The following is a 16,259-nucleotide window of genomic DNA, read 5'->3' as shown; positions in this document are numbered from 1 at the left end:
TGTATATATATTATTTCAATATTTTTGGTAGTTGGTGCAGTCCATATTTTATTGCATAGAGGAACCCTGTTCCCAATGACTTCCTCTCCCTCTGCATTGCCACTGCGGTTGAGCATCACCTGCAGTAGAGACAGCAGACTGCACCTGCCTACAGGCTAACTAGGACCAAAAGCCCAGGAGCTAAGCAAAAAACACTTAACCCTTTCCCCAGCCTGTGTTGGCTGCAGAATAGCTGTGTACATTTTTCAACCAGCCTACATGCTTTTAATGCATTTCCATTGACTTACAATAATAGGTGCCTTTTTGATGCACTTTTGAAAAACTGCACCAGAGATGAAGCATGCAGGACTTTTCAAAACGCAGCGCACCTGCAGTGTAAACCGTTGCATAGTATTTAACAGGTAAAAGTTTTTATGCGCATTTGTCGTCCTGGAAAAGGGTGGCAAAAGTGCACTAGTGTGAAAAAGGTTGTGTTTTGTTACAGGTGGAAGTCTCAGTTGTCTTTAAATCCTGTGTTCCTCAAAGAACGAGAAATAAAAAATAGGATAAAATAGGATAAAATCTTACTTTTAGTACTACTGTAGCACCCTCTAGTGTGCTAGAATAGGTTATATGTCAGTGCAGGAAAATTTGGCCTGGCTAAGAGCCAGGCCTATGTTGAATATAGGTCAGGGCTTATTGACTCAGGGAGCCTGGATGACTCAGCAGGCAGCATCTCTGGTACATCCCCCTGCTCTCTAGAACCTTGCAGAAGCTTCCAGAAGTAACGGGGGGAGTTTAGGTGGAGCTGCCTGGAGTATTGAACAGGGCCCCAGTAAATGGGCTGGCAAGGGACAGGTACCTCATAAATAGTCTGGCAAGCAGGGGCAGTCGGATGGAGATGGATTGCTGAGGAGGCTGTCGGTGGTTCTTGAGGGTGTCCCCTAGTATGGGGGGCTTGACCTCTTAAATTGCAATCCTTTTTTCTGTTTTTCCCTATGTTACACATGCTGGTCCTGTCAATAACACACTTCCTGTCTTAGGGTGACAACACTCATTCACCAGACTGTATCTATGGAGGAGCAGCATGATGTATGATGTGTGCCCCAACACTAAAAGGGTCCCACATCAATGTACAGTATATTTAACAACTAGCATTAGATCTGTAATCTGAAAGTCCCATCACATGGTTTTAAACTGCAATATTGCTTATATTCTAGGAAAAGTCAGCTGCACCTGCTGATGAGAATATCATGGATGAAATAGGTGAGTCCGACAAATTTTTCTATATTATTCACTTCTGGTAAAAGAAAAAAAAACTGTATGTGCTATGCAAAACCCCAAGGAATTTTGATTTCGTAACATTAGAAAAACATAACATTAAAGAGAACATGCTATTGCCAACCTCCTGAAAATTCTAGTAGCCTGGCTGCCATATTAATCCAGTGACTTCAGTACTTCCCAAGTCACTGACTCTGAGCAGGAAAATTCCTCCGGATCAGCATGACAGCCAGGAAAATTTGAATTTAGCAGTGGTAGCCTCCTTACTTTCTTAGCTTAGATTTTAAAGTAGAACCGCAGCCTAAGCGTTTATTAGGCCCCATGCACACTGGGCATTTAGCCCCAGTGCATGAGGCTCTGGCTTTTAGATTTGGGTGGAGGACACAGGTGCACTGTTGCCAGCAGCATGTCAAATTCTATGAGGGTCTGACCACTACTGCAGCTTGGCAGTGCACCTAGCAATACTTACGCTTAGGGCATTATGCACCCAGAGATGAATACCTGCAATGCAAGCAGTCTGCATTCTGGGCTATTGTTTTAGGGTGCATACTGCCCTAAACGTTTATAATCCTAGGTGCACAATCCAGCCCCCTCCAGTTGCAGCAGCTGCCAGCCTCTCATGTAGTTTGACAGACTGCCAGCAGTGGTGCTTGACAGCGTGTCTGTGCCCACCATCCGCACCTAAACGACAGAGCCTCACGCACCTAGCCTAAACGCTCAGTGTGCATGGGGCCTTAAGCCTTGGATTATGTGGGAGTGTTAGGTTTTTTTGATGTTTGTGTCTCAGATTTCTGCTCAGTTTTGGCTCGAGTTTCAGTTTAAAGAGAAACGTTGGAGCTATTTCAGCCATCACACATGTGAAAATATTATTAGACATTTTTAATAACCATAGGGGTTTCTGGTAAAAGCTGGTTCTTTCCAAATAGTACAGAGGCTGCCCACCACCGCAAGCACCAGTCCATCACTCCGGCTCCAATAACTCAGTCTAGGGGACATCTTTTTGAAATCTATTGCTTGCAGAACTTTAAACAGGAAATGGGTTACTCCAAAATGAGCACATAGAAATTAGAGGACAATCTTCTCCTTGAATAAACGTGAATGTTAATTAGTCAAAACCCCCACAACTGAAGATTATGAGGTCTCTTTCTGAACAGGCTAAGACCTCACAGCTGGAGACCTTGAGGTGAGTTTCTGAGCTGGTCTAAGGCCTCACAGCTGTAGACCATAAGGCAAGTTTCTCTGGTTAGCTTTCACCTATGCACACCTACTGGTAGATAATGCGGTTTCTAGAACACTGCACAGTGACAGGGATCAGTTTAGGGTCTTTACTCAAAAGTCCCTAGGACAGCTGCCACCTTCCAGTTTCCTCCAGACAGGGTCAAGTGAGTGAGACAGTCCTTCTTCAGACCGGATCCCTTGTGGGGAAGTCCTGCTATCAGGTTCTAAGTAGATCCATCCTGACCTTCAACCCTGACACCGCTGAGGTCTCTAGAATAGCTGCACAGTGTATGGGCTGCCTGAAGGCAGCAACCCCTTAGGCTCTGGAACCCTCCTGTGGAAATGAAACCCAGCTCTCCAGGGCTTCAGACTATTTATCACCTTTCCAGACCCTTCTGGATACTCCTCTTTGAGGATTGGCTGGGGCATGATAAATATTCAGGTTGGTTATTTGCATCTCCCTCCAGGCAGGGGAAAGCAATCAAATTCCAAAGTTATGAAACCCTGAACAGACCAGGACAAACCATCACTGCTCATTTGACTGTAGATGGAGCAAAAAACAAAGTTTACCCAGCATCCCATGCTAATATAGTTTACATTCTGTTTATGAAAATGTGTGGGGACTGGGTAGCTGTCTTTATGTCAAGCCAGTGCCTTCAACATAATAGCTGAATAATTGCTCAGATACAGTAAGACCAATTGTAGGATAAGTAACCTGGAAATTGTATTTTTCAGTTTGGGCAGACTCAGAGACTTGTATTGTTCCTTTTCCACCTACTTTGTACTAAAAGGTGTCCCTCTTTTGCAACTCAGAATGTTGGGAGTGAGAATTGGCTACTGCCATGTACATACATAAATACAAAGTTGTTAAAAATAACTTTTTAGGACAGGAATATAGACACTGCAATTGCTTACTTAGTGAGTCACTGACCTGGAACAGGTATACTGAACAGCTCAGGTCGGAGCTGCTGTACGAACAATCAAATGTTAGTACAGCGATCTCCCCTGCTGTGCTATTGTGTTCTGACAGGGGGATGCCCCCCCTTTTTGGTCGTGACCCTTTGTCGAACATTTAGTATCAGCTTGGCCACACAAGGTCCCCCAGTTGCAGCACACCGACTTGAGGACGATACCAACTCTCCACCTTCCAACGCTGATACCCATATGCCAAATGCCCAGTTAAACCTTGGTTAACTAGCATCTTACAGAGGACCCCATACCATAGATAAAGCCTTCCATCATGCAGGCCTAGAAACCAAAAATCAATGCCAATGGTGTTGAGATGTATACCACCCCCCCCCCCCCCCCCAAGTACTGACTTGCATCAGTCTCCAAGTCCTGGTACCTGACCACAAAACCTCCATTACGTGTAATACATCTGCCCACCTCCTTGTTAACCTTAATGCGGGCCTTGTTGACCTTCTCCACTGACCTAGCCCAGTGCCAAGAAGTACGGCTGACGATGTCCGACCATACGATGAGAGTATGGGGAAAATCTGTGCGGATACGAAGGACATCAAATTTAATGTCCCGAACCAAATGCCGCATTGACCGAGCTCCTAAATAGTTGTCCCCGATGTGCAATACCAAGACGTCCGAGGCCCAATCCAGGCGGGCATATTTATGTATCTCACGCAACACCCTGCTCCACAATATGCCTGGAACCCCAATCCAATGGACCATAGCCACCTCCCTAGGGACACCTAACTGGTGACTGTTGGGCCGAACATATGCCCGTTTAGCCCCCCAAAAAACAAAAGAATGTCCCATGATCCACGCGAGGCCAGACGCATCATCTGAAAAGAAAACTGTGGCAACATAGGAAATAAATTAAAACAAACATGAAGAAAAGACACAGAAAAACAAGCCCGGCTGACCTAAACCAAAACCAAATGAGGTCCTATGTAAAGCTTGAATCGGTCAGATTTCCATCGCCCAATGCGCTTTATAACTTTAGTCCCCAATCCCCACCTCAGTGGCAGCCCTGATGAGAAAGGAATGAGAGGAATAAGCCAGAGTGTCATAACCCGCTGCCCCTAGACATCGGGACACCGAGCCAAACTGAAACACAGATAAGGACAACCCATCCCGGTGCACTAAAAAGTATCCCCCAACTGTTGGGCGAATGCCCAAATACTCCTCAACAGTAGCCACAGGGCAAATGAATGCCCCAGGAACCCTATATACATGTACATACTTACCCCTTCCCAACCGATCTGTTTTTTCGACTGGCAAAGAAAGAGAGCCACTGAAGCACTTCCACAGAGAACATCACCTACCAGAAGTCCCCCTTCAGCCGATCGAGAATGGCTAACCAATTCACCCACCCTAAAATCCCCATAGAATGCCAATGTGAATGCTGCCCTAAACAAACAGTCCTTGTAACTAGAATCACACACCAAACTCACCTGCAGAAGCAACTGCTGCAAAATGGAGATAATGACCGGGTGCCATCCGTCCCGCTTCTTGGTCCCTTTTCTATACCCCTTCAAGGCCTGCCTCACCATAAAAACTTTTGTAAAATCCCAGTGCCCCGTTAACTTGAACCAAAAAGCTAAACCCGCTGTCTTGCAATCCATCGCCGAAACGGACACACCCTTCCCATAATTCAGACAAATAAAATACAGCAACACCGTAACCACCCCCTCACCAGTAACCACCACCTCAACTACCACTCCAACAGCCCAAACCACTTCTGCCAAACCTTTACATATGCAGACCACGTCCTACTGATAACAGAATTCCAGATCAATCCTGTGGTGACTCCAAAGCAATTTGCCACAGCTGCTGGGGATATGGATATCCGTGCTTCTCTGCTTCCGGTACCAACTCTCTGTCCCACTGAAACTGAGACAAAACATCAGCCAGTGCATTAGTCGTTCCCGAAATATGCGCCACATACATAAAAAAATTGCAGACAACACCAGGTGCCGCAACAGGTGGACAACCGGCGCTGACAAAGCTGACACTTGGTTAATGACCTGAACCATCCCCAAATTGTCGCAATGAAGACGGATCTTCCTATTACGAAAGAACTTAACCCAGATTTCCACCGTGACAATAACTGGAAACCGTTCCAGAAGAACAAGATTTTTGAAAAACCCGCCCTCTGCCATCCGACCAGTGCTCTGCACGCCATCTTCCCCCAAAGAAGACTCCATAGCCTGACAACCTGGCCGCATCGGTAAAAAAATTCCAAATCCCACTGAAACTGTGACAAAACCTCAGCCACTGCATTAGTCGTTCCCGAAAATTGGTAAAAAAAATTCCAAATCTAAATCACTCACCGGCCCTTCCCTCCAAAGCGAACGGCCATTAAAGGAGTCTAGGAAAACATGCCAAACGCAAAGATCCTCCCTGTGGTCCCGCGTCATTGTAATGAAATGAGTAGAAGAAGAGACGCCCGCTGTCGCTGCCAACAAACAGCGACAAAATATCTTCCCCATAGTCATTATCCTGCACGCAAAAATCAACTTTCCGAAAAGGGACTGTAGCTGTCGCAGGTGGATTTTGAGCATACCTATCACCAAGCGCATCTCTGACTGCAGAGCAATCAACTTGGCATTAGGCAACTGACATTCCATCGTCTGGGAGTCGATAATACCCAGACAGCTAAGCTCGACCACTGAGCTGACAGTTTTGTCAGGCGCAAGCGGTATCCCAAAGCATTACGCAATAGGTTGGAGATTAGTCAGCAGGATATCACACAACCTAGAGGAAAGAGGCCCATGCATAAAGAAAATTGTGAAGATAGTGAATGACAGAATTGATACCAGACATGTCCCGCACCACCCATTCCATGAATTAACTGAAGGTCTCAAACAGGGAGCAAGATATCGAACAGCCCATAGACAGACATAGGTCCACATAAAAGGCATCCTGCCAATGACACCCTAGGAGATAAAAACGTTGTGGGTGGCCGCCTCCATATCAGTTTTGACCATGAGCGTACCCCACCCGTAATGCCGGAACCAAAAAAATGCGGCATCAAAAGAGGTATATGACACGAAATAGGCCCCAGGGTAGATTGCATCATTAACCCAGTGGTGGAACTACCAGAGTCGCAGCAGTAACACTTCCGACTGGGCCCTGTAGTTCTGTCACTGTGGGGGGGGGGGGGGGGGCAGAAGCCCGGGATGTCACTCCAGGGTTGCTGGCTACAGTTATGAGCAGAGAGTGTGTATTACACTCTGTCACACTGCCCATACCCCGCACCCCCCCACCCCTCCTCCTCCTCATATGGATACTCAGACAGGACAGGAAAGAGATAGAGAGAGCAGGATCTACTCCTCCTCCTCCTCTTGTATGTACCACCAGCGGTTCACCCACCTTACACTCCCCAGCAGCTCCTTGCCTCACAACAGGAAAGTCCAACAGCCTGCAGCTAGATAGCTGATGAAAGATCAGCATGTATGTACCATGGAAGATGCAAGCTTGCAACCCTTCAAAGGGGATCCACAGCTCTCCAGGACAGCCTTCTTTCTTTCCCACACTTCTCAGTGATTGAAAAAAAGCAGCACACAGGTGGATCAGTCATGAAGAGAGAGTGTGTTGTCACCTCCAGAGTCCCTCTACCAACACAGCAGCCTGCTGGAGTTTCCCCTGGTATGGTGCACTACAAGCCCCAGCATGCTTTGCCAGCCTATGTGTATGTATAGCACAGGCTAGTAGGACTTGCTTGCTGACCACAGTGGCAGAACTCCATGGCCCAAGCCTCAATCTATGGTGAGTGAAGCATCCCTCACTTCCTCTCTTATCTCGCCAGCTTCTGAGCAGACCAGTGTAAGGGAGACCTCTGTGGACTGTAATGTAAAGGGGGATTCTGATGTAAGTGGGGGCTTTGGTGAGTAGAGACCCACTTATATTGGTTCCCAGAGCACCCATTACATCAGAGCCCCCCTTTATATTACAATCCACAGAGCTCCCCCTTAGGGCCCTAATGGGAGAAAAGGACCCCCTGATCATTGGAAAGGGACCCTGGGACCAGAGATCCGGGGGGCCCTTCATGGTTTCATGCACCAGGGCCCTCCAGGTTCTAGTTATGCCTCTGCATTAACCGATCCCCCTGTAGGAAAAGAAAGGTGATGAATTAACCAAAATTTCAGGGGCTCCTTCTTTGGGACCACCCCCAGCGGTGAAACCACCAAATCTGCTAACGTGGGGAATAGGAAGGGGCAGAACATGCGCCCTAATGCCACTTCCTTGCATCATTTTTCAGAAACCACCGAAAGGTGAAGCTGTGCAGAGCGCAAATTTTTGGACACTGGAGGAATACGCGTAAGGGAAAATGGAATCCGAAAACCCTCTGTAAATCCCAACTCCAGGAGCCGGGCAGCCACCCTGTCCATGTACCTACTTAGGAAAGGAAGCATCCTTTCCACCATCACCGGAATCGTCCCTTTTAACCCGAAGCATCTCTGGGACAGCCTTTTCCTTGTTTGAAGCAATGAGACAGCGTGTGACTTCCTCCGCAGCCGGAGCACTCATGTTTGAAACGACAACCGTTTGGGAAAATGGAATCCGAAAACCCTCTATAAATCCCAACTCCAGGAGCCGGGCAGCCACCCTGTCCATGTACCTACTTAGGAAAGGAAGCATCCTTTCCACCATCACCGGAATCGTCCCTTTTAACCCGAAGCATCTCTGGGACAGCCTTTTCCTTGTTTGAAGCAATGAAACAGCGTGTGACTTCCTCCGCAGCCAGAGCACTCATGTTTGAAACGACAACCGTTCTGCCATATACTGTCCGGCCATGATATAGTGTCCGCGCCGTACTGCGCGGACACTACTGCGCATGCGCAGTACGAAGCAGACGAAGCTTCGGAAAATCTCCGAAGCTGAACGGCGCCTGCACCGTGAGTGGAGGTGGTAGCCCCACCATCCAAGCGGACATAGGGTTGTGAATATTAGAGGGCCCCTCGCGGGCGAGCTTCACTCGCCACGCTTCGGGCTCGGCCTCGCTGCGCTCGGCTCTTTTATATTCTTACTCTATGTCCACTTGGATAGTGGGGATAGAACCTGGACTCAGTGCGCAGGCGCCGTTCATCCTCGGCAATTTTCGGAATCTGTGTTGCTGTGTACTGCGCATGTGCAGTACACAGCGGACACTATCCGATGGGGGACCATATGTGATAAGACACCGGGGAGGGGCACGCGCAGGTCCGCCCCCGATCTCAGGACCCGTCTGTCACCTGGGGGAGGTGGGCTGCCGGCTGGCGCCCGCAGAATGATCTCTCCCTTGCTGGGCTGCCTCCCTGACAGATGCCTTGCCGGGTGAGACGGAGGCAGGACCGGGGGGGGAAGCCACACCACGATCACTCCCAGCCTGGAGAGCTCCGCCTATGACTGGCACTCCCCCAAACACTGGCAGCAGATGAGAGAGCCTCACTGGTGAGCCTGGAGGGTCCCCCGTGGTGGGGCTCCTATTGTGGCGCTGAGCTCAGGTGGAGGAGTTGGGTGAAAAGCACTCCGGAGGCTGAGACGTCCGAGCACGCCAGCCACTCTGTCCCCAGATGTCAAAATCTCTTCCTAGGAAAGAGAAGAAAGCTGTTTCTGCAGTCAGTCTGTGCCCTTTGAGGCAGCAGCCACTCGCAGCTGGGCTAAAAATCAGACATATCAGCCATAGCAGCTACTCACAGTCAAGCTGCTTCTTTGTCCGATGACCTGTGAATGACCACCAGACACTTGGCACCTCCCTTCCTAGTTCCTGTAAACCCCCTTTGCCACCCCTACACTGCTTGCCCTGCTACCCTGTCATGCCAGCCCTGCGCTTATTTCTCTGTCTTTTTTGCTGTGCACTTCTCTGGATCAGGATGTATTCATGATTCATCAAGCTTGTCCTGGTATAGAACTGATCACTGTATTTCATATGAAACTTGGACTGACTTGAAGCTCTAACTCCAGGATGTCCCAGCTCTCTGCCCTTACTAAGACTGTATTATATTATGAGCCCATCATGAAATCTCCTATTGAAGAAAGAGCAATAACTCTGGCTGGGTTCACATACTGTATGTGCAAATTGGATGTGGTTTTCATTGCATCCATTTCGCATGACATGTGAGCGTGACCGGCTCTCAGTCGAGCTGGGTCACACATGTCTGGTGCAGTGCGAGTTCCAAAATGGTCCTGTGCATTTTTGGGTCCGATTTAGGTGTGAATTTAGGCAAAAATTCGGACCTGAATCGGACCTGAACCGGTGAAGAGGAGCACACCGGACCCGAGGCTGGGAACTGCGGCTGCACATATGTGAACCCGGCCTTAAAGGGATTGTAAAGAGAATTTTTTTTTTTTTTTTTTTAAATAACAAACATGTTATACTTACCTCCACTGTGCAGCTCGTTTTGCACAGAGTGGCCCTTCTGGGGTCCCTCGGCGGCTGTCTCAGCTTCCTCCCTCAGATGCTTCTCACGTTCATGCGAGCTCCCTCGCATGGTGAGAAGCATCTGCGGGCGCGCTCCCGTGATACAGCCGGCGGCTATAGCCGCTCGCTGTATCACACGGCCCCGCCCCCGGCTCTCCGCGTCAGTGGATGTGATTCACAGCAACGCGAGCCAATGGCTGCGCTGCTTTCTATCCATCCACTCCAGCCAATCAGCGGCCAGGCTGAACAGTGGAAACGACGTCGGGGGACAAGCACGGGACTTTCGAGGGGTCAAGTAAGTAAAACGGGGGGCTGGGGGGCGCGGGCACTGTCAGATGTTTTTTCACCTTAATGCATAGAATGCATTAAGGTGAAAAAACATTTACCTTTCCAACCCCTTTAAGGATGTCATTCTTTGCTCAGACTGTCATTGTTTTTTTATTCTAGAACAAGCTGTACAAGAAAATATGGAGCAAGACTACTACGCCAGACGTAGACAAGAAAGGGCTGCTGCTCGGGGAAGACACTTGTAAGTGACTTACTGAACAAAACACATCTGTTATGCATCAGAAACAGAATTCACGCTCAAAATTTTACAGATGAACAATGTCGTTTTATAGCATCATAGATGTTCTGACAACTTGGGGCAGCACAGTGGTGTAGTGGTTAGCACTCTCACCTAGCAGTAAAAAAGGTCGCTGGTTTGAATCCCAACCACGACACTACCTGCCTGGAGTTTTCATGTTCTCCCTGGGCCTGCGTGGGTTTCCTCCGGGTACTCTGGTTTCCTCCCACAATCCAAAGACATGCAGGTAGGTTAATTGGCTTCTGTCCAAAATTGGCCCTAGTATATGAATGGGGACCTTGGATTGTGGGCTCCTTGAGGGTAGGGACCCATGTGAGTGTACAATGTACAGGGATAGGGACAATTGTAGACACTCACTGGATGGACTGGTGTCTTTATTCAACCTTACTAACTATGAAACTATGAAGCGTGTGTATATTAGAAGTAGTCAGAGGGGAGAGGTTCCAGTCTGCAGTTATTCCACATATATAAAGCCCAGTTGAATTTTCGGTCTAAATCATCTAAAGATAATTCAGAGGCATCAAATCAAACGGCATACAAAGCCCTAGAATTAGGCCTGGTTCACACCTATGCATTTTTTTAGCGCATTTTCAGTTTTGCAGAAATACATTACAGTCCATTTACCATGGTTACCTATCAGTGGCGGCTGGTGAAGTTTTAGGATGGGGGGGCGCAAGACCCCGCCCATCCACGGTTGGCCCCTCCCACTTCTCATAAGCCACACCCAGAAATTTCCAAGATTATAGTATGAATTTACATAGTTAAAGGCCCCGTTATTACATCTGATTTATCTGCGTGGGTGTTCTGGCATCACATTGTAACAGTTAGATGAAAACTGTTAATGCTCCCAATTTCAGAACTTCTGAGAGAATTTAGTTGCATCTCCTGTTGGGCTTTTCCAATAAATTCAGGTGAGGCTTGCGTTCCTCACAGCGGCATTGTCTCCTCCGAATGCCTGATTAATACGCAGAGGAGAAAATGTTATTCCCCTTCAAGAGATGGGAGCGAGAGCAATTTAAGGATCATTTTCCTGGCTGGTAAGACAATCGTCAGATGAGTGTGAAATTGTTGCAATTAGACTGCAGAATCTATTGACTCACGCTGATGAAAGATGGTGCATGGATTGTTCACGCTGCGAACGGCACTCAGTGGGGCTGCCGTCTCTCCCGCTTGAATCCAAACCAATGTCTTTTTATTTGAATGATTCTTGATTATAAAATAAGTTTGTTTTATCGATTGGGATTTGTAACAAATTTAATTATTTTTGGATCTCTGTGGTTGAAAACTTTTATAAAAAGTACTATAGGAACACACACACACCATATAAAATGGCTTTGCCACGAATAGAAGATTCCACCAGGGTACTGAAAACTCTGAAGGCGTCTTAGACCATTACACGAAGCAGACAACTGATTGGTTTAGGCCAGGCAGACCATGCCTGATAGACTTGCAATAAGATAAGCAATGTACAACATTCTGCAGCACCATAAGAGAAGTGTCTGTATATCTAGTGAGCAAAATAACACACACACACACACACACACACGAAGCCCACTTACCTGACTGTGTCACCTCCGCAGCCGCTCCTCACACCGCTCTACTCCTCTTACTTCCTGTTTCCTCTCTCAGGTGAGATGGGAGAGAGAAGACAGGAAGTGACATCTGAGTCAACTCAGATGTCAATCAAACTGCCCGCCCGCCCGGCCGTAGTAACACATACTACAGCGCCGGCGGAAGCTACTCAGTGCTTCAGAAAGCGCCCTGAGGCGGGCTAAACGCCCGCAAATGAAGCGCCACGCCTGCAATCTCATGATTGCATTGGCGTGGCATTTCCCGGCGTGCACTGTGACCGGCGCTCGAGCACTTCCTTAAAGACCATTTTTTTTTTTTTTTTAAAGGGGCAGTTTTAAAACTTTTTTTTTTTTTTGACATTTTTTTTTTTTTTTTTACCACACAGGGGGGGCGGCGCCCGGGCGCCCCCTATGGACGGGCCGCCACTGTTACCTATGGATGTAGTTCATATTGTGAATTTTATGGAAAGGGCCAGGGATTTTTTTTCTGGTTTTTGGTTCCGTAGACTTCAATGGATGAAAAGCACGTATTGAAAAACGCAAAATGAACTGGCAATATGCAAACTGCAACCTGCATAGATGTGAATCAGGCCTCAAAGCACATTTTCTTTAGAAAGCAGCCACAGCCTGTTCTCTGCCAGTATGATGCAAAGAAATATCATATGGAAGTGGTTGCACCTACAGAGGTCTTAAACTCCCACTGCTGAGTCAGAGCCAGAGCTTTCCAATCAGCAAATAGCACCAGCTTTGTTGATTGTACAGCTATGGGTCTTGCTCGACCACTGTTTTCCCACAGAGAGCAAGGATCCCACTCTACTGACAGAGGTCAGGCTTTTCTACTCAAGCTGTGGCTGCTTTAAAAAGAAATAGAACTGTAAGATATTGAACATCTTTTGTTGTGTTGTGCCTGATTTAAACTGAGGGTTCAATTGGGCTTTAAAGCAAGCCTGGATGGATATGAACATTCAGAGCAAAGTGACAGTGCCTGTGTAAAGGGTACCCCAAACCCACTGACACTGACCCAGTCATCACTTTCCTGCCATTCTTTTTACTGCCACAGCTGGAAAAATACCTGGTGCTTCTGGATATGGTGGAGCACGTGACCTCCTCCCATGTGACAGTGCTCAGGTCTGACAACCAATCACTCAGCCCAAGCATTGTCACATGACAGCCGTCACTGTTCCATTTAGTGTCCAAAGCCTACCAGGGAACCCTGCCAAAAGATGGAGGGGCCTTTATAGAGACAGTGTCACTTTGCCCTAAATGAACAAGATGACTATGTCTTTTTAAAGTTTAGGCAGAAATCAAAAAACAAAAATCAGAACAAGGGAATTTGCTATCAGTGTGTTGCTTGTGCTGCTGTCTCCCCTATTAGCTGAAATCTCCTACCATCATCAATATAGGCTGCAACCGCTCTGGTAGAGTTCACCGCCACCGCTGATGGAGGCTCACGACCCCTTGTTCTATATGCACAACCAAGCCTGCTAGAGTCCAGGCAGTAACCTCTTTTCCTTGATGATTTCCAGCTGGAATGACAAATGACAAAAGGTTTATTAGATGACCTGAAAGGAGCAATTGTGAACAGGTATTTCTTTAAAGTTCTGAAAAAGACCAGTTTGTGTGACTTTCCTGTGTGATGTTCTGGAAAGTTAGGCAAAGATGTCTGTTAAATAGAGGGCTGTTGCTGCTATTTTGATGCAAGATGACCTACAAGACCCAACTCTACTCGTTCTGGAAAGAAAACTATAGACAACCTTCTGCTTAAAGTTCTGTTAAACTTCTGCTTAAAGTAATAGATACTGCCTGGTAGGGATGAGCTTCGTGTTCGACTCGAACATCGGCTGTTCGCCCGTTCGGCGAATTCCGAACATTATGGGCCGTTCGCGCCAAATTAGTGTGGCGCTCACGGACCACAATGCACTGCGTCATCGCAGTGCATTGCTGGCTCATGATTGGCCAAGCATGCACTGTGACCCCGCATGCTTGGCCAATCACAGCGCCATCAGCGAGGAGAGCCATGATTGGACACAGGCAGGATGCCTGTGGCCAATCATAGCTCAGGCTGTGTAGTACACGCCCCACACTATATAAGGCCGCCAGCGCGGCGGCCTTGTGTAGTGTGTTGGCGTCTGAAGCAGTTAGTGGGTGTTCTGTGTACCTTCAACACAGTACACACCGATCGTTATCGGCCGATTTTCGATCTTGCTGTTGTGTAGTGGTTGTTGTCTGCTTGCCCTGACCGCAGTATACACCGCTATATTGACCTCACCTATATAGCTAGTGATCTATCTTTTATAATAGAGCTTGCAGTCAGTAGTGTTAGGAGCTTGCTGTCTGCGTGCTCTGTACCCAGTACACATCGCTATATCCACCTACATAGCTCTTCTCTATTTGAGCCCACTTGCCATCTGCAGGAGTTATTGGAAGTTGTGTGTGCCTCCAGCACAGCACAGTATACATCTGTATATACCCCTTTATCTCTGGTGTTCTATAATAAAGGCATCTGCAGGGGTTAGTGGGTTTTTTGTGCCTCCAGCACAATATACACCTGTATCTACCCTTTATTGCTGTTCTCTAATAGAGCCATCTGCAGGGCTTAGTGGGTGTTGTGTGACTCAATTACAGTATACCCCTTTATCTCTGGTGTTCTATAATAAAGGCATCTGCAGGAGTTAGTGGGTGTTGTGTGCCTCCAGCACAATATACTACCCAACTGCTGTTTTACCCAACTCCCTTCAGGCCAACGCGGTGCATTGTCATCAGCACGTGGCCATGGGACACGCTTGTCCTTCTTTTCGGCAGCTGGACATGTTGAACCGCAACATGCCAACGACTTGGTAGAGTGGATGACCAAGCCCTCTTCATCCTCCTCATCCTCTCTCACCCAGTCTCAGGGTACTAGCAAAGCAGCTGCCAACGCATCGTCTTCCCTCCTCTCAATGTCATCATCAGTGACTCCTTCCCTAGACCCACCACGTCCTCCTGAGGAGTCTCCTGAACTCTTTGAGCACAGTGTTGGGTACATGCTCCAGGAGGATGCCCAGTGTTTTGTAGGCTCTGATGATGACACTCAGCTAGGGGAAGGCAGTAGCGTGAGCGCAGAGAGAGGGGATGCTCAAGAAGGACAGCAATCTGGCAGTCATGTTCCACAAGCTGCAGCATACTGCCAGGTTTGCTACAGCGATGAAGAGGGAGGGGATGATGAGGGCACTGACTCCACGTTGGTGCCTGGTAGGAGAGGGGAGGAGGAGGAGGCACATGTCCAACGAGGCAGGATGCCCTCCGGGGGCCAGCTTAGGGGCAGCACACCGACTGAATCACACTGCAGAGCTCCGCCTGTGCAGGGCGCTGCCTCTGCACGTTATTCTAAAAGTTCTTTGGTGTGGGCCTTTTTTGAGACAAGTGCATCAGATCGCACCGCAGCTATTTGCAACATATGTCTCAAGCGTATCTCGCATGGCCAAAACATCAGCCGCTTGGGCACCACATGCTTGACCAGACATATGTTGACCTGCCATGCAACTCATTGGCAAGCGTACCTCAAAGACCCACACCAAAGAACCATGCGGACCTCTCCTTGCTCCTCATCAGCTGGCATCTCCAACCCCACTAGACCTTCAGTCCTCTCTGAAACCTGCTCTGAGAGGAATGAAGGTGTAGAATTAGGTGTGTCACAGCCAAGTGCTTGCGGGCACTCTGCTAGCAGTACACCCACGTCCGATTATAGCAGGCAAATGTCCCTGCCCTAGCTGCTGGACCGGCGAAAGAAGTTCACTCCCAGCCATCCACATGCCCAGCGGTTGAATGCTAGCTTGGCTAAATTGCTAGCACTTCAACTGCTGCCTTTTCAGTTGGTAGACTCGGCCCCCTTCCGTGAGTTTGTACAATGTGCGGTTCCTCAGTGGCAGGTCCCCAAACACCACTTTTTCTCACGGAAGGCGATTCCGGCTCTCTACCGGCATGTGGAAGGCAATGTCCTTGCCTCGCTGGACAGGGCGGTCAGCGGTAAGGTGCATATTACAGCTGACTCATGGTCCAGCAGGCATGGACAGGGACGTTACCTGTCTTTCACGGCCCATTGGGTCACTCTTCTGGCAGCTGGGAAGGATGTAGGACAAGGTGCAGAAGTGTTGGAGGTTGTTCCGCCACCACGCCTCCAAAATGCTACTATTGGTTGTGACACACCTCTCTCCTCCACCCCCTCCTCTTCTTCTTCCTCCATAGCCTCTTCCAGTGCTCTGTCCTCAGAACCAGCGGTGCTCCG

General features: G+C 48.3%; 1 protein-coding gene across 1 annotated transcript in view; it reads left to right on the top strand.

Moving 5' to 3' along the window:
• Window positions 1-16,259, top strand: part of LOC143924761 (uncharacterized) — a 76,801-nt gene that overhangs the window by 43,010 nt on the left and 17,532 nt on the right. The window contains exons 2-3 of the mRNA XM_077449211.1: window positions 1,200-1,245; window positions 10,286-10,367. Of these exons, the coding sequence (XP_077305337.1) occupies window positions 1,200-1,245; window positions 10,286-10,367 (128 nt within the window). The remainder of the gene's footprint in view (window positions 1-1,199; window positions 1,246-10,285; window positions 10,368-16,259) is intronic.

Source organism: Lithobates pipiens, unplaced genomic scaffold (genome assembly GCF_037356315.1).
Source record: "Lithobates pipiens isolate NorthernLeopardFrog02 unplaced genomic scaffold, aLitPip1_a1.2 Scaffold_22, whole genome shotgun sequence".
Taxonomy (NCBI): Eukaryota; Metazoa; Chordata; class Amphibia; order Anura; family Ranidae; genus Lithobates; species Lithobates pipiens.
The sequence above is the reverse complement of the archived record's forward strand: the minus strand, read 5'-3'. Positions and strand labels throughout refer to the sequence as shown.